Raw genomic sequence first — 16,074 nt, 5'->3', positions numbered from 1 at the left:
GGCATAGAACGATCGCAGGGTGCCCATCAGGAATCTATAGAGCGTAAAATGCTCTAGAAGATTGCTCACATCCGTTACAAAGTCTATGATGCGGGCCACAAAGCGTGTAATGGGCGCACACTTGCATTCGGGGGCCAGCTGGACAATGAGCTGCTGGTGGTCATTGCAGACGGAGTTCTTGGATGTCTTGGTTCTGGCTGATGCTGATGATGATCTGGGCTGGGACTCACCTTTTGTCTGGCCGGCGCAATGGGTGGATAGCACAGTGCCAGGCGGGCCGCGTAGAACAGCCTCCAGGCAGCGTATATTATCGCGGCAAGTGTTAATTATCTCATTCTGCGAATAAAGAAAACGGAGAGACCCGAAAAATAATGCAAATTATTAAAGGATAATTGACAATTTCAGACACTTACATAATCCTCGGGTCTCAGCAGATGACAACGTATCTTCAATGCTCTGGTATCCTCCAAACGATCGCGACTCTGCTGCAACAATGAACGCATCTCCTGTTCACCATCCTCGGAGTCATCGCCACTCGATGACGAGGTGGCTGGTATCAATTTAATGCATTTCTCCAAATTACGTGACGAACGGCGGCGCTCATCCGCCGTGACGGTGCGACGACGACGTGTGGATGTATCACTCTCCGATGTACGCCTCAATAGAGACTGAGCCGAGTGACTCATTCCACCGCCGAATTCCAATTTACGTCCCACCGATTCAGTGCGCTGTGGCGGCAATTGTGTATTCTGTTGCATATTCTTGGGAGTCATCAATGCCGTGGCCGAGGCGGATAACGAAGATTGACCGCCGCCGCCAGCATGATGACCCTGTTGATGATCCTTTTGTTCATTCAAAGATTCATCCATATCTAAAGAGAAGCGATAAATGTTTACATTATACATATATAGATAAACATTATAGAAATTTAAACTGTAAACTTACCCTGACACGATTTACGGCGAACTTCCAAGGTTTTGCGACGACGCTCGTATTGCAATTCCAGGGCACGTTGACGCCTGGCGTGATCCACGCTACTGCTTATGGTCTCCTGATTGATATGCAGAGCCTTCAGTTCATGCTTCTGCAGTGAGTCCATGCGCGGTGGCGAGAATGAATCAAGATTATTGGCGGCCGACAGTGAACTGCAGCAATCCGATTGCGAGTCGATGAAATTGCTGCAAGCAAAATTTAGATCAAAAAAAAATAAAAATAATGAGCAATTTATATTTAGCTCATATGTATTTTGTGTTTTTTGTTTTTGGCAAGGCAATGAAGGTTGCCCCATCCCAAGAGACTTACCGATAGTCATCGCCGAATTCTAGAAGACGTCGTGCGGCATCTGAATCAAAACCTTCGGAATAATTTTCTGAATTATATTTCTCTTGATAATTATCCCAGGCGGTTTCCGAAATGCTGCTATGATGCTCCTCAGTGCTGAGTTCTGTGACGATTATAAATAATAATAATTATTAATATTAATTGTATAGAATTTCAGAGAGAGAGAGAGAGAGAGAGAGGGCTGCGGGTGGGTCAAACAAAAAGAAGAGGTGGGTGGGGTGGGTGGAGTGCAAGGGTATTGGGTATTGTGTAGTACCTTTCTGCTTGACTATGGGGGGCTTGAGTGCTTGTGTGTGAGAGAGAGTTAGACAAAGACAAAGAGATTTACATATACACATATTAACTATATATAGTTAAGATATTAATTGTGCCAACTCACCTGCTTGCTGTTCATCTTCATTCATATAGTTGGAGAGGGCAGCCAGGGCACCCAATCTCGATTCGCTGGCCATTAGGGCAGCTGTTGTAAAGGAACCCACACGGAAATTGGGCAACATCAATTGAGACTCATTCTCGGGATCGTCGGCGTTTTTATCCAATTTTGGGCTACCACCAGACGAACCCTTTTGTATGCTTAGCAGAGCATTTGTGAATTCTTGCAATTGTTGCGATGACATCGATTCGCATGACTTCATCAGAGTCTGGGTTAGATCACCGACAGCCACCTCCGAACCGGAATCGGATTTACGTCCAGCCGAAGCAGCCGACATGCGCTTCTTGCGTGCCTTACGGCGTCTCAGTGAGCCCTTGCTATCGGCCTTGCGTGCCGCATTGCTGCCTGTGCCCGATGAGGAGGCCGCCCGTGGTCGTGGTCCTGGCGACAGGGAGTCCAAGGCACTCTCACTTATCGAGTGACTGGCCAAACCGGGCGGAGAGCTTTCCACAATGGTTGTCGTCAACTGAGCGGCATCAGTGGTCAATTGTGAGAGACAGGACACGGACCAGGGGCGTTCCGATTTACGTCGCGCCTGTGGACGCTTCACAATTTTCACATTCAAACTCTGATTGCTGCTGCCAAAGCCAAGGGGTGTAATGGGTTGTCCAATTGGCTCGGCAGAGCCACCAATTCTCTCTGTCGAATTGCCATACGAATTGGTGCTAGTCTGCATACAAGTTGCAATTGAATCGGTGAAGCCTTCTGAAGTATCCGAACCGGCGCCACCTCCGCCTGCACCTCCAACTGGCCCAGGACCACCCACACCGATGGCATTGTTAGTTTGGGGTATGGAATCTGTTTCGGATGCCTCACCAGAGGCTTCACAATCATCTGGCTTGCCGCCTCCCGATAATAGTTCATGTGTATGACTGCGCGTCAATAGCTGTGGAGTGGATGGCTGATGCTCTAGCCATTCCTGTAGAGAAACGAAACGAAATTAGAGACATTTGTCTTTCGGAGAGGGGGATGGGGATTTGTTTTCTCAACTCACCTCAACACGCTGTTTAATGGGTCCGGGCATATTGACCTCACGTTTCTTGACCGTCGAAGATATCTTGACAATGGAATGTTTCTGCTTGGTTGGTGTCTTCATCAATGCGGCGGCTGCCTCTTGAGCGTCGCGCACCAAATGCTCCGCTTTGAGCACAAGCTGTTTGATTGAATCATGCGAGACCTTGCCCTATGAGAAATACATAGACAGAGAGAGAGAGAGAGTCAATATTAGTTGTGGTGAATGAATGAGCGTAGCGAATTTCATTGTGTCCACTCATACAGAGTCGGAGAAAGATAGAGAGAGAGAGAGAGAGCCAGAGAGAGTTTTGGAGAGGAAGTGCAGTTAAGTTATCAGCTCGGGGGTCCCATCTTATCGCTAGTTTGTGTCACCCATTTACATTTGGCTTGGCAACGTCATCACTTGAATTTGCAATACATTCATCCAACTACAGTTCTCTTGCATCCCCTTGGACCCACTTTTACCCCCACCCTCACGCTCACACACATACACACACACACTTGTTGCACTTGGAGTTGTCGTTGTTGTTATCTTCATTGAGTTTTGTTTAGTTTTCCTTTATTATTTGCCCCGTCTTTTTGGTCTCACTTCTTTTTTCTTCTTTTCCCTCTTCCTCCTCCTTCTCCAAGCCGTCAATCAAACATTTCTTTTATCTTATTGCTCCTCCTTTTAGTTTTGTGTTTTTGCGAACAACATGACTTCATTCTAGTTGCTTTTGACACGAGGAGGCGCAGGAGGAGACAAAGACATTGAGTGACATTATTATTAGAGCTTAAGAAAATGAGGGTGGGAAGTTGACTTTGATATACAACAAATTTCACCCTCCCCTCCTCATGGTTGATATACCATAACATTTGTTCTTCAGTTTAGCTAAACTCAAGAAATCACAAAAATAATATAATCGCCAAACAAGAAATTTGTATATTTCAACCCATTTTCAAAATGTCTTGCTTGCTCGATCAAGATAACACTGTGCGGGATCTGAATTTACAGCCAGACAAAGGGAGGATGATATCAAGAAATGTTGAGATTAGTGTGAGCAATCCAATCATAAATTTAGCTAGGTTTATTTATTCATGTGTGAAAATTTGTAAAAATAAAACCGTGAGCAATTCATAAACTGACTGATACAGGAGGACAATGCATGACATGGTCGGAAACTACGTTTCAGTTGTATTATTTTTAACATTTTTCTTTTTAAATTGTTCTACTATACTATGAATTATTAAAAATCATATAAATGATAGTCGATCTTTTATATACTTTAGTAAATTTATTAAAATAGTAGTAAACAGTCTTGGATTTGTTGCAGATTACTCTAATTACAAGAGACTTTAATTAAAGCAAACACTGCAATTTTAATTAGACACCTTTTAAGTATTATTAAGTAAAAAATATCATTAGATTACTTTAGTAATTATGAAGGGTAATACTAGATTACTCTACTTGCAGTAGAAGGTCACTAAAAAAGCAGTAGATTGCCTTTAGAACGTTAATTATAGATTATAGATAATTAGAGTGATCGTTATACGATTCTTAATTACTTCGGCAACTTTTGACCAAGTTTGAAACCAAAATTTAGAAACATACAACAATACATTAGAAACATATAGACTTGGGTTGATATACTTTTGAAGGCTTTTGATCGAGAGATACTCTTAAAAGTAAATACTAAAATTTCTAACATAAATAAAATCTATCCTTACATAATCCTTCTCTTTGCACTTCGGTCTTTGGCTCCTTTCAACAACGATTCTTCATTCCCCAACGTTGCTTTTGTGAAGCCCCTCTCTAATGCAGGCCCTCCCAATAAAGCCTATTTCGACTGTTCCCTAAATTTGGTGTTAAATCTCCTACAATTGAAATATATCCTCTAGAAATAATCAGGCAAACTAAAAACTATATTCCAAACTATTTTCTTGAATTTGTTTATATGACAAAATTATTTTGTACAACTTTAAAAACTTTGCCACGTCCCTTGAGAGCTTAGTCATTGTCTATGGCACTTATGTGTTCCTAGAGACAACTGTGTGGGCTAAGGCACTCCTATGTATGACCTGATATCACCAAAACCGAAAAAGAATTGACAGCTCCCATATATGGGAATGGAATATGATGATGAGGGGGGATAGTATATTGTTGATAATTTGACATAATCAAATAATTTGTCTTGAAATAGAAGTAGAAAAATTCTACATAGAGGAATTTGTCAATAGAAAATCAACGGACCGTTGATAATTATGTTGTGTGTGTGTGTGTGTGTGTGTGTGTGTGAGTGACTTTAACCTTTTCACGCAAAACACATTTTCAGATATCTTTCATTGCACAATTTAAACACACAAAAGTCGAAGGTTGTTTTATATTTTGTTTTACATTTTGTTTTTTTTGTGGATTTGTTGTTGTTCCTTCCCCCTTCCCCACCCCAAAACCAAGTCAAGTCAAGCAAAGCCAAACTGTTGCTCTGTTTGTTTGTCTTTGTCTGCGTTTTAAATTTAATGTTAATCTTTAGGCTTAATTTAATTAACCATTTCCTGTGGCACGCGAACCGAACGCAGCATTTACAGTTTGCACAGTTTGAGAGGCATAGACCAGGAGGACGTTGAGGAGGTCGAAATGAGGTTGATGATCACACACACACACACACACACACATGTGGCCCCCTCCTTAGGCGTTTAACACAAAACGGAAACGATTTTCTAATGCGGCAACTCTGGTGAAAACTTGACCGCCGTTTCACAGTTGGACCCGAAACCCCACTCCCCGTTCCACTGCTGACCGTCTCTCTTCTCCTCTTGTTCATCCGCCGTTGAAATGTGCAACTCTGGCCTCGCCTCAGAGATTGGGCGTTTGCGATAATTAAAGGCAATTATATGAGTTTAGCTTCAGTTTTTTTGTGTGTGTGTGCGCTTTTTGTATGGCCAATTAAGAAGACAAAACTGGAAACTTTTAACTCAAAAAGTCCACACAACTCTCGCCCTCCTCCTGTTCCGCCTCCCTCCCATCGGCCTCCTCCTCCTCCTCTTCTGGCTCTTTGGGCCTTGACAATTGCTACTGTTTTCTTTTTTTTTTTTTTTGGTTTGGTCACTTTGTTTTTGTTTTTATTTTTTATAGCGGCACGCACAAAATACAACAAAACAGAAAAAAAAGAAGGAAAATAAAATGGCAAATCTTATCGCAAAAAACAAACCAAATTGAAAACGAGGGCACACAAATGGCAAATAGTTTGACAGTCACTGTTTCGATTTGCAGTAGTTAGTTGGATATATATTTGTAGTTATTGTTGTTGTTGTTGTTGCAATTTTCGCGTTTATATAGTCATTGTTGTTGCTTTTGGCTTTGGCTTTCTATTGTTTGAGTTTTTACTGGCCAGGCCAATTCACGCTCTCAGTGTGTCTGTTAACGGCAACGTTGCGAATCAAACTGAAAGGTAGCCCCACTAGGCTCTTTTGACTGCACTGCACGCTCCCCGTCCCCCATTCCTGGCCCCCAAAAACCCCACCTGTACTTCCCTCGACCGCTCCACGCACCACTGAAGCAAATTAAAATAAACCAAGTTTGATAATGGCTCTTCAGAGAGACAGAGAGAGAGCGAAAGAGAGAGAGAGAGACTCTCTCGACTCTAACTAGCGACAAACTAGATAAGATAAAACCGCAAAAATCGATTTGAAATCTCTCCATCTCTCTATCTGGACTTTATTTTTTCTTTTTTGTTTTTACTTCTAATGGGATCGTCATTATAATCATTTGGAATATTTACCATTACTTGAAATTTCAATTTAAAAAAGAATATATATGATTATTAGTAATTTGCGACAACTGAAATCACATGATAATATAATATAATATATAGATAATGGTGGCCCAAGAAAGAAATTACCGTTTATATATATACACACAATATATCAGATTGAACGTCATCAACCTGGGGCTTGATAATATAAATGACTGGCAGGAAAAAACCAACCGGCAAACTAAATTTGCCAAAAATTAATCAAAGTTGCACAAATTTCACTCTCAATAAATCAACATGAGTGTGTGTGCGTGTGTGTGTTGCACAAACATGCGTAGCAGGTATCCAGATTGGCCCTCGGCATGGCAAAGTCTGGCTGACTGGCCAGTCAGTCAGTGAAAATTTTATATTGCGTGTGTGCGACAAATGCAAATTATAGCAACAACAACAACAACAACAACAAAACATGACCAAAAAGTGAGAGTGTCCAAAAGACACTCCACACACAGGCAGGAGGCACAAACACGTTGACACTCCACCAAAAGGCATCCCAAAGACCACAAGTTGAGATTAATTATCGATTGAAGTCAATGAATTGTTCATCTCTAGAGCATAAATGTTAAAATTTCTCACTAGTCCCTAAATAACTTTCTTTCTTTTTCCAAAAGGAATCTTTAGGGAAACTTCCATAAACATTATCAATGAGCTGTGTGTGGGCTTCGAAGAAAAATCAAGAGATTCTCAAGACAAATGCCCTAAGAAATTTCTTTTACAGCAAAGAATATAAATAATAGAAAAGAACAAGGAATGCTTAAGAAAACTTCTTAAAAAAGAGCAGTGTAATTTCCTTAAGAAATTCAAGGACCTAACATTAGGGTAAAATAGAAGAAAAACTACTGAACTTAAACTCGCTGCGATTCGAGTTCGAAACAAGGCATAGGGAAATATTAAAGTATTCATTTCTGAAATTGTTTAGTAGTTTACGGTTTTTTTTCCCCTTTTCCTGCTCTTTAGCTCTTCATTACGCCAACTAAGCCTAAGCCTGAAATCGTACGCGATAAACGATAATCAATGAGATCGAGTCGTATATTTCAGTGATTAAATCAATATGTTGTTTAAAAAAGTCATGAAATCGCCAACGATAAATCGATTAAACCATTTAATCTATCCTTCAGTATTTACTTTAAAAAAAAATCAATAATATTGCAATCGATAAACAATAACTTGTAAGATGGAATCACTTTGATCATAAGTAATCGGTTATCGCTAGCGATTTCTTGAATTTCTTTGAAGTTAAAACAACTTGGTCTAGAGTTTGCTCAGCAAATTAGAGTTAAGAGTTAAGAAACACAATCAATTTCTAACAAATCGTAAGAGTTGCTCTGATTCCAAACATGTAGATCGAGTTTTCTGTATTAGACTTGGCAACAAGTTTTAAAATTAATTTACTAATGGCAAAGTAAGAGGTCTTTATTAAATAACAAGAGTTTATGAAACTTTTAGAGATATGTACATGCCATATATGAAAAATTATAAGCCATTAGGCGCACTAATAACATCTTGTTAACTTGCTTGTTTTACCGTCAAATAAACATGCAAAAAAGAAACGAAATCAAAAAACAAATATCGTAAAGCGATAAGAGAAATTTGAGAGCCTATCAAAGTGGACCACCAAGTGGAGTGGAGCCAGCAGCAACAGCAACAACAACATTTTGCGATTGCTTGAATGAATTTCAAGCGAAATTGAAACCACACAAAGGAGTCAAGCCGCCATCTACTCTGATAGTGGACTCTGAGACCTGGAGGAGTCGAGTCTGACTTACTGACTGACTTGGACACGCACCTTAAGTGTCATATAAAATGATTAAGTAGTGCAACGACGATGAAAGGGTAACTTACAAATGCAGTTGCACTCATTTATCATTTTATGCAATGGATATGGAGCGTGTGTGTGTGTGTGTGTGAGAGACAAATTTCAAGAAGGTGAAAGCATAAAACCAACATATTAGAAGTAAATTCATTTTACTAAACTAAAGAATTTGTTGGGATAGTAAACAGAATTTGCTTTTACACTTACCTTAACTGGCGATATGCAGGCCGCTGACATTGTGGCATTGCTGCTGCTTGCCTGGGATTTCGTTGATTTAGCCGGGGATCTTGGTGGCAAACGATTGCCATTTGTATTATTTCCATTAATTGCTGTTGTCGTCTCAGTGGGCCAAACACTAATGTTGCATATATCGGCACGACTATAAAAATTTGTGGTCTGCTAAAAACAAAAACCGAAAAAAACGAAACGAAAATGGTGAAATTTAATTAATAATATTAAACGAAAGCGAAGTCAAATCAATCAGCTGTCGGTTAAGTTGACTTCCTGGCAAAAGGAAAACCCAACTAAAAATTGAGAAAACTATAGAGATTGACAGATGCCAAATTCCCTGCTATAAATCTATGACTTCCCCTCCTCTATATATATATATATTGTTGTCCCTTTCAATTGTTGCTTAAGATGAAGAAATAAATCACACGTTTTTTCTTTCGTTTCGTTTCTGTAAAGTTAATTTCGTTTTACTTTCCACAATTTTTGCAGTCAACTCTTAAAGTTACTTATAGCTAGTGCATGATTCGCTTTCATTATGCCATTTGCTTAATCATTTGAGAGAGGGTCCCTCGATCAGTCAGTCGGTTGGTCGGTCGTCTTGGGTTTTTAGAGGTAAGGCGGTAGCCATTTATTGAACAGCAAAACAAAACAAAACTTTATTGACACAAGTCACAGAGAGGGCGAATAAGCTAAAGAGAGAGAGAGAGAGAGACACTCTAGACACTCTAGACACAAGACATGGACTTGGACATGGACATGGACATGATCGAGACTTGCCAGTTGCATTTTTGACTTGAGACTCCAAATGTCTGTGGGAACTTGTGCAATATTTGCAGCAGATTTGTTGTTGGTTTTGTTTATTATTTTCTTTTTTGGTTTTTGTGCGATTTGTTTGCTCCGATTGTGGTCTATAAATGGCACAAACTGCCTTTTGCCTTTAGCTTTTAGCTAATGGGTCCAAGATTGATTCTTCCCTAAGCATGCATTGTCTCTTTTTTCCAAATGATTTATACTAATTATTTGCAATGGAAAAAAACAACTCTTAGTTTATCTAAATCATTGACATTTACTTGTTCGGTTCGGTCGTCTTCTTATTTCTCTTTTATTCTACTGTATGTTGATTTTGTTAACCTTTTTTTTTGTAAAGTATTTTTACATTCAACCTATTGCAAATTGCTTACCTGTTGTTGCTGTGCATTTCCATTTGCCATATCAACAGTTGCCTCATCAATGTTCTCCAAGTCCACGCCCATTTTTGGATGATTGCAGTTGTTATTGTTGTTATTATTGTTATTGTTGTTGTTGTTGTTGTGGCTGCTGTTCAAATCCGACTGATTGTTGTTGTCGCCTGGCAATTGTTGATGTTGCTGTTGTTTGTAGCAATTGTTGCTAATGATGTGTCTTGCTTCATTGCTGCTGCTGCTGCTGCTGGCATTGCCATTGATTTTGCATTGCAGCATCTGCATGTTGTTGTTGTCGTGGTCGTCCATGTCGCATGCCCCAACAACAGCAACGTTTCGTTGCATTTGTGTAACTCGCGATGTTGCCGATGTCTCTGTGTGTACACCGTTTGAATTGGATGAGGAGCAGGCACTGCTGCTATCGTAGTTACTGCTGCTGTTGGTCAATGTTGCTGCTGCTGCTATAGCATTAATATTGGTGGTCGCGGTGGTGTTGCTGCTGCTGCTGCTGGTGGTGGTGGTTGTGGTAACTAAAGTTGCCTCCTTATTCTCCTTATCAGAATCGTCACTGATTGAAGTTTTAACTCCAGAAGATGATGTTGTTGTTGTTGATGAAATGTCTGTCGATTGAAGACCATCCACAATTGTTGTTACTGCTGTTGTTGCCGTGCCTGTAGCTGTTGTTGCTGTTGCTGTATAAAGCCAACCCTCGTCGTCGTCATCGGTAGAGGCATCAGCCGATTTAAGTATCTAGATATGTGTAGGTGGGGGGAGAGGAGTAAAGGAACATTGAATTCAGTCATTGAGTCAACTCACAAACAAAGAAACACAAATATATATATATATGTATGTATGTACGAATGAAGATGAAGATGAGGTTGAAGAAAATGAAGTTTAATTAGCATTACTTGCGCAAAATGGCAAATTGTATCTTGTAGTTGGAGTTGGAGTTGCAACTTCAACTTCAGCATGAAGTGGCAAAATAACAACACCAACCACCAACAACAGCAACAGCAAAAAGAAACAAATCTTTTGAAGCTCTGTCTTCAAATGCCGACAGAGAGGAGGAGAGTTAGACATCGACGACTACGACGACCTACGCCATGAGCAACATGGTCGTCAATTTTCTTTTGGCTGCTGCTGCTGCTGTTGTTGCTGTTGCTGTTGCCAGTGACGACGCCTTTCTGCACCAAATGGTGTTACCTCTTTGCCTGTGGCTTGTCAGGTTTGTTTTTTTTTTTTTTTCTTCTTCATTGTGTTTTTGCTATTTATTTATATTAATGTCGACCTTATGGGTTGAATTTAAATATGCAAAAGTTAGAGTTTTTCTTTAAACAATGTCTCAGTTATTAAAGTTTTTTTCTCTTTTTCTCTATTATTATTAACCCTTCACCTTTTGTTTATTAACGAGATTAAAGCAAAATATAGTTAACCGGAACTTTTAACAGCTCAAGGGTGTAAAAAGAACTTGGCCTCCCTGACATACATTTCTTTCTATCTAAATTAAACCCTACGGCTAAATTATATTTAAATTTATATATATATAGTTTTTTTTTCATTTTTCGAAAGTCCACTTAATGATTAATGATGGATGATAACTTGTAATAAAGACTACTACTATCCAAATAACAACAACAATAACAACGATCAAGTTAATTAAGAAATTTTGTGTTAGACATGCCAAAAGAAATTAGTTATTAAAGTTAATTACAAGCCAAATATATAGGTATATATATGTATGTATGTTGTTTATTAATATAACGAATCATGCTAAAGCATAAAAAAACACAGAAACAATTGGGGGCAAGGAGGCGGCTGATTGGCTCTTTAACCATGATGATATATATCTTTATGTGAGGGGGAGTTTTTTATTTTTTTCAATTTTGATTTCGCGAGGCTGAGGATAATGTTTACCAACACCAAATCATTGTCACCAGCTCTTAAGAAATCATTACTTACATCGCTGGCTCCCACCAATTGTGGGTGGTGGTTGTTGTGGTGATGGTGGTGCTGGTGATGTTGATGATCCAATTGGATATCCACTTCCCCATTGTGATCTGTACCCGCTCCACTTGCCGTCTCATTATCGGTATCCAAATGTTTAAAGTAGAAAATGGCGCAATTTTTCGATTTACGATTGGAACGATTAAATTTGGATGTATCATTATGATGGCGAGACTTCCTCAACACGGAAGGTGATTTGGTCAAATCATTGTGATAAGTGGAGTTGCTGCCATTGGCATTATTGCTGTTGGCATTGCCATTGCCATGCGAATTGGGTGTAATAACAGCGACAGCAATGCTTTTTGATTTTGTTGAGCAATTGCCGGGACCGCCGGCGACACCGCCAACTGAGGGTGGCAACATTTTGTTACGCATCTGAAGCATGGAATGATGATGATGATGATGATGATGCTGTTGCAAATGGCTTGTTGAACCCGAACTATTGGCCTGTGACATGATGATGTCGACAGTATTGTTGATGCTGCTGTTGCTTGGAATGTATGGCCTATACCGTGGATTGTAATAGTTTCGTCTTAATTGCTCTTGGATTTGCTCTAGATCACTGCTCTCGGAGTCAGCTTCAAAATCGGTAAGAGTTGCCACTGGTTGGAGATTCGATGACTTGAGCGTTGGACGCCAGCAACGTTTCGCAATGACAAAGTCAACAACGTCTGCTTCGTCAGCTTCTGTTTCTTCCTCCTCCTCTTCGTCGGCTTCGTCGCCGGGCTGAATATATGGAGTGGAGGAGTGGGTTTAAGAAGATAAAGGTTAAGCGAATGCGGGGTGGACAAACAAACAAACAAAGAAACAGAAGGAACATAAGGAAAACAAGTCAAACAAAACACATGCTGCTCTTTCTTCTTCATCTGCCTTAAGCAGTGCTGCCAACTTGTTTTGTGTGTGTAATAAGGAAAGGACAAGGTTTGGTTTTTTTTCGGTTTTCTTATTCTTTTTGGCCAAAGATCATTTGTTAGTACCTTTTTTGGGTTCTAGGGTTAACGGGGTTTGTTTTTTTTTTTTTGTTGTCAAACTCAAAAAGTTGACAATACTTATTTTTTTTTTTTAAGATTAGAGGAAAAAGCAGGCAGCAGGCAGTCACATGCATAAATAGACATCAAACAAAACAACAATAACTATAAGAAAGAACATATGGCAGTAACCAAATTTAGTCATAGCCACGAAAAATACAAAAAAAAAAAAAAAAAACAAAAAAGAAAAGAAAACAAAAACGAAGGAAAAATAACTAAGCATATGCAAATGATCCTTACCTTTTGAGTTTTAATACAATCGCCTCCTGATGCCGTCTGATGATGATGATGATGTTCCTCGAACGTTTGATGCGACTTTTGTGAATCTTGTTGTACTACAATTTCAGTGGTTACCACTTGACAGCGTTGCAATTGCTTTTTTGTTAATGGATTCTTATGGATTATGATATTGATATCGTTATCCAAATCTAAATCAGAATGATGATCAATTAGATCATCCTCAGTGGCTCCATCGTTGACATCTTCACCCTCATAGCCATACGAATCGTCTTCAGTGTCTTCATCTTCATCATCGTCATCGTCATCATCATCGTCTTCGTCGTCGTCGTCGTCATCCAGACCATTCTGCAAAAGCAACAAAGAAAGAAAAAAGGAGCAGGTTAATAAACAAAAATCCGGAATTCAATATTTAATTGGTCTGATCTTGATCACTGTCATGAGAAAAACATATAAATATACATAACATAAAAAATATAAATTATATATATAATACATTTTTCTTTTTTACTCCACTTGCTTTTAGAGCGCTCTTAGTTAGCCATGGTCAATCTTTTAGCTTTTCCTGTCTTTTTTTTCTCCTCCTCATGTCACGTAACATTTCGTTTGAAAGAAAATGTGAGAGAAAAAAATATTTATAATTGCTTTGAATTTTTTTTTGTCGAGTTGAGTTGCTGAGTCTACACACGAGACAACAACGACGAGCGGGTGGACAGACCAAAGTGGCAGACAAACAGTTAAACCAGACAGATGACAGATAATCCAAAAAGGCGAGAAATAACACAACAACATAAACATGTGGCTGGCAAAAAGGAGATGGAAGGGAGGGAGGGGAAGGGGCTTTTCCTAAATACATTTACTTTTCCCTCCATCTGCTGTCTATGTATGTTACTTAAACCTCATTTGACCTTGAATGCCGCCTCGCCATGCCGTCCCTCCCCGCTATTCCACCCAACCCCACAACAACATCTAATTTAGTCATTAAACTTTACAGTTTCTCCTATGGCAAGAATTTTTGTTTTTAGCACTCAATAAAAACAAAATTTACATTTCGGAATTTACAATTAACCCCAAAAAAACTGAAACAACAATTTGATGGCTTTTCATGGAGCACAACATCCAATCCAAAAACCAATACCCATAATCATCATCAGCAGCAAGAGCAACCAACACCAACAGATGATGTTAATTAATGATTTTGCGTAATTTTTTCCCATAGAAAATGCGAGGCCAATTGAAGGTCGAGTTCTTATTTTTAAGATCTTACATTTGAACTAGGCGTCCACCGCCCCCACCCCCTCTCTGCCCACTATACACCGCCTCTAAGAACCATGAGGTAATTGTCCAGATGATTTATGAGGAGGCGCAATTTGGATTAAAACACACAAACACAACCAAGCACAAAAGGTGAACTCACAAAAATGGACCAATCTCGAAAAAGTTAAATAAACAAAATATTGAAAAATGAAAATACCTACAAAGAATCAACAACTAAGAGGAAAATGAACAAAGAAAAGTAAGTGCCTCAATTGGTACAACTTGAAGAACAAGAAGAAGAGGAAGGTGGGGGAAATACAAAAATGATCTAATCATCTCGAAACAGATTTCAATTCAATTAAGTTTTATAGCTAAATTGAAAGCAATGCCAATCGAAACTTTGATAAGTTTTGTAAGTTTACAATTCACCATCAACTACAGAGGGATACAGATTGGATCTCTTTAATTGGTTTAACATATGGAATAGGAAGAGGAATAGGAATAGGAATAGGAATAGGAATAGGAATAGGAATAGGAATAGGAATAGGAATAGGAATAGGAATAGGAATAAAAAAATAAAAAAAAAAAAAAAAAAAAAAAAAAAAAAAAAAAAAAAAAAAAAAAAAAAAAAAAAAAAAAAAAAAAAAAAAAAAAAAAAAAAAAGGAATAGGAAGAGGAATAGGAATAGGAATAGGAATAGGAATAGGAATAGGAATAGGAATAGGAATAGGAATAGGAATAGGAATAGGAATAGGAATAGGAATAGGAATAGGAATAGGAATAGGAATAGGAATAGGAATAGGAATAGGAATAGGAATAGGAATAGGAATAGGAATAGGAATAGGAATAGGAATAGGAATAGGAATAGGAATAGGAATAGGAATAGGAATAGGAATAGGAATAGGAATAGGAATAGGAATAGGAATAGGAATAGGAATAGGAATAGGAATAGGAATAGGAATAGAATAGGAATAGGAATAGGAATAGGAAATAGGAATAGGAATAGGAATAGGAATAGGAATAGGAATAGGAATAGGAATAGGAATAGGAATAGGAATAGGAATAGGAATAGGAATAGGAATAGGAATAGGAATAGGAATAGGAATAGGAATAGGAATAGGAATAGGAATAGGAATAGGAATAGGAATAGGAATAGGAATTAGAATTAGAATTAGAATTAGAATTAGAATTAGAATTAGAATTAGAATTAGAATTAGAATTAGAATTAGAATTAGAATTAGAATTAGAATTAGAATTAGAAGTAGAAGTAGACGAATCTTATATGGTGAATGAAAATGATCAATTAATGGGGACTTAATAAAATGTTTTCAGATAAAGCAGACACAAAGTTAAGATTGTTACAAGACCTGATGACTTCTTCTTTTCGGCATAATCTTGTTTTGCTTTCCAACAAATTAAGAATTAATTTCATCGGCTTAATCTTGTTATCATCTAGGTAGATGAACTTTCTATTAAATTAACATAACGCCTCCCGCATTTTAGGGGCAAATAAGTCTTGAAATTTTCAACAAATTAACCGGAAAAGCCGTTGATAAACGGTATAATCTCTCCGTAAAAGAAGATGATATGATGTCCGTCCGCACCTTTTACCCGATTAAGCCATGTAACAATAATTCTATATATGCTGGCAGCGGCTTTAATCTTTTCTTCTTCGTCAACTCCAACTCACAATCACAGCCGGTCGACCCACAGTTGTCTCGTTGTTGTGTTGTCGTTTCGGTCTTGT

General features: G+C 38.6%; 1 protein-coding gene across 1 annotated transcript in view; it reads right to left on the bottom strand.

Annotated features, from left to right (window-relative positions):
* LOC6643051 (serine-rich adhesin for platelets) overlaps window positions 1-16,074 on the bottom strand; it is a 116,114-nt gene that overhangs the window by 11,821 nt on the left and 88,219 nt on the right. Inside the window, exons 6-15 of the mRNA XM_023176176.2 lie at window positions 13,074-13,418; window positions 11,761-12,531; window positions 9,802-10,551; window positions 8,597-8,788; window positions 2,769-2,957; window positions 1,721-2,693; window positions 1,303-1,444; window positions 946-1,178; window positions 414-871; window positions 231-336 (exon numbers count right to left, since the gene is read on the bottom strand). Coding sequence (XP_023031944.1) covers window positions 231-336; window positions 414-871; window positions 946-1,178; window positions 1,303-1,444; window positions 1,721-2,693; window positions 2,769-2,957; window positions 8,597-8,788; window positions 9,802-10,551; window positions 11,761-12,531; window positions 13,074-13,418 — 4,159 coding nt within the window. The remainder of the gene's footprint in view (window positions 1-230; window positions 337-413; window positions 872-945; window positions 1,179-1,302; window positions 1,445-1,720; window positions 2,694-2,768; window positions 2,958-8,596; window positions 8,789-9,801; window positions 10,552-11,760; window positions 12,532-13,073; window positions 13,419-16,074) is intronic.

Source organism: Drosophila willistoni, assembly GCF_018902025.1.
Source record: "Drosophila willistoni isolate 14030-0811.24 chromosome XR unlocalized genomic scaffold, UCI_dwil_1.1 Seg41, whole genome shotgun sequence".
Classification (NCBI taxonomy): Eukaryota; Metazoa; Arthropoda; class Insecta; order Diptera; family Drosophilidae; genus Drosophila; species Drosophila willistoni.
This window is presented reverse-complemented; position numbering and strand designations above follow the sequence as displayed.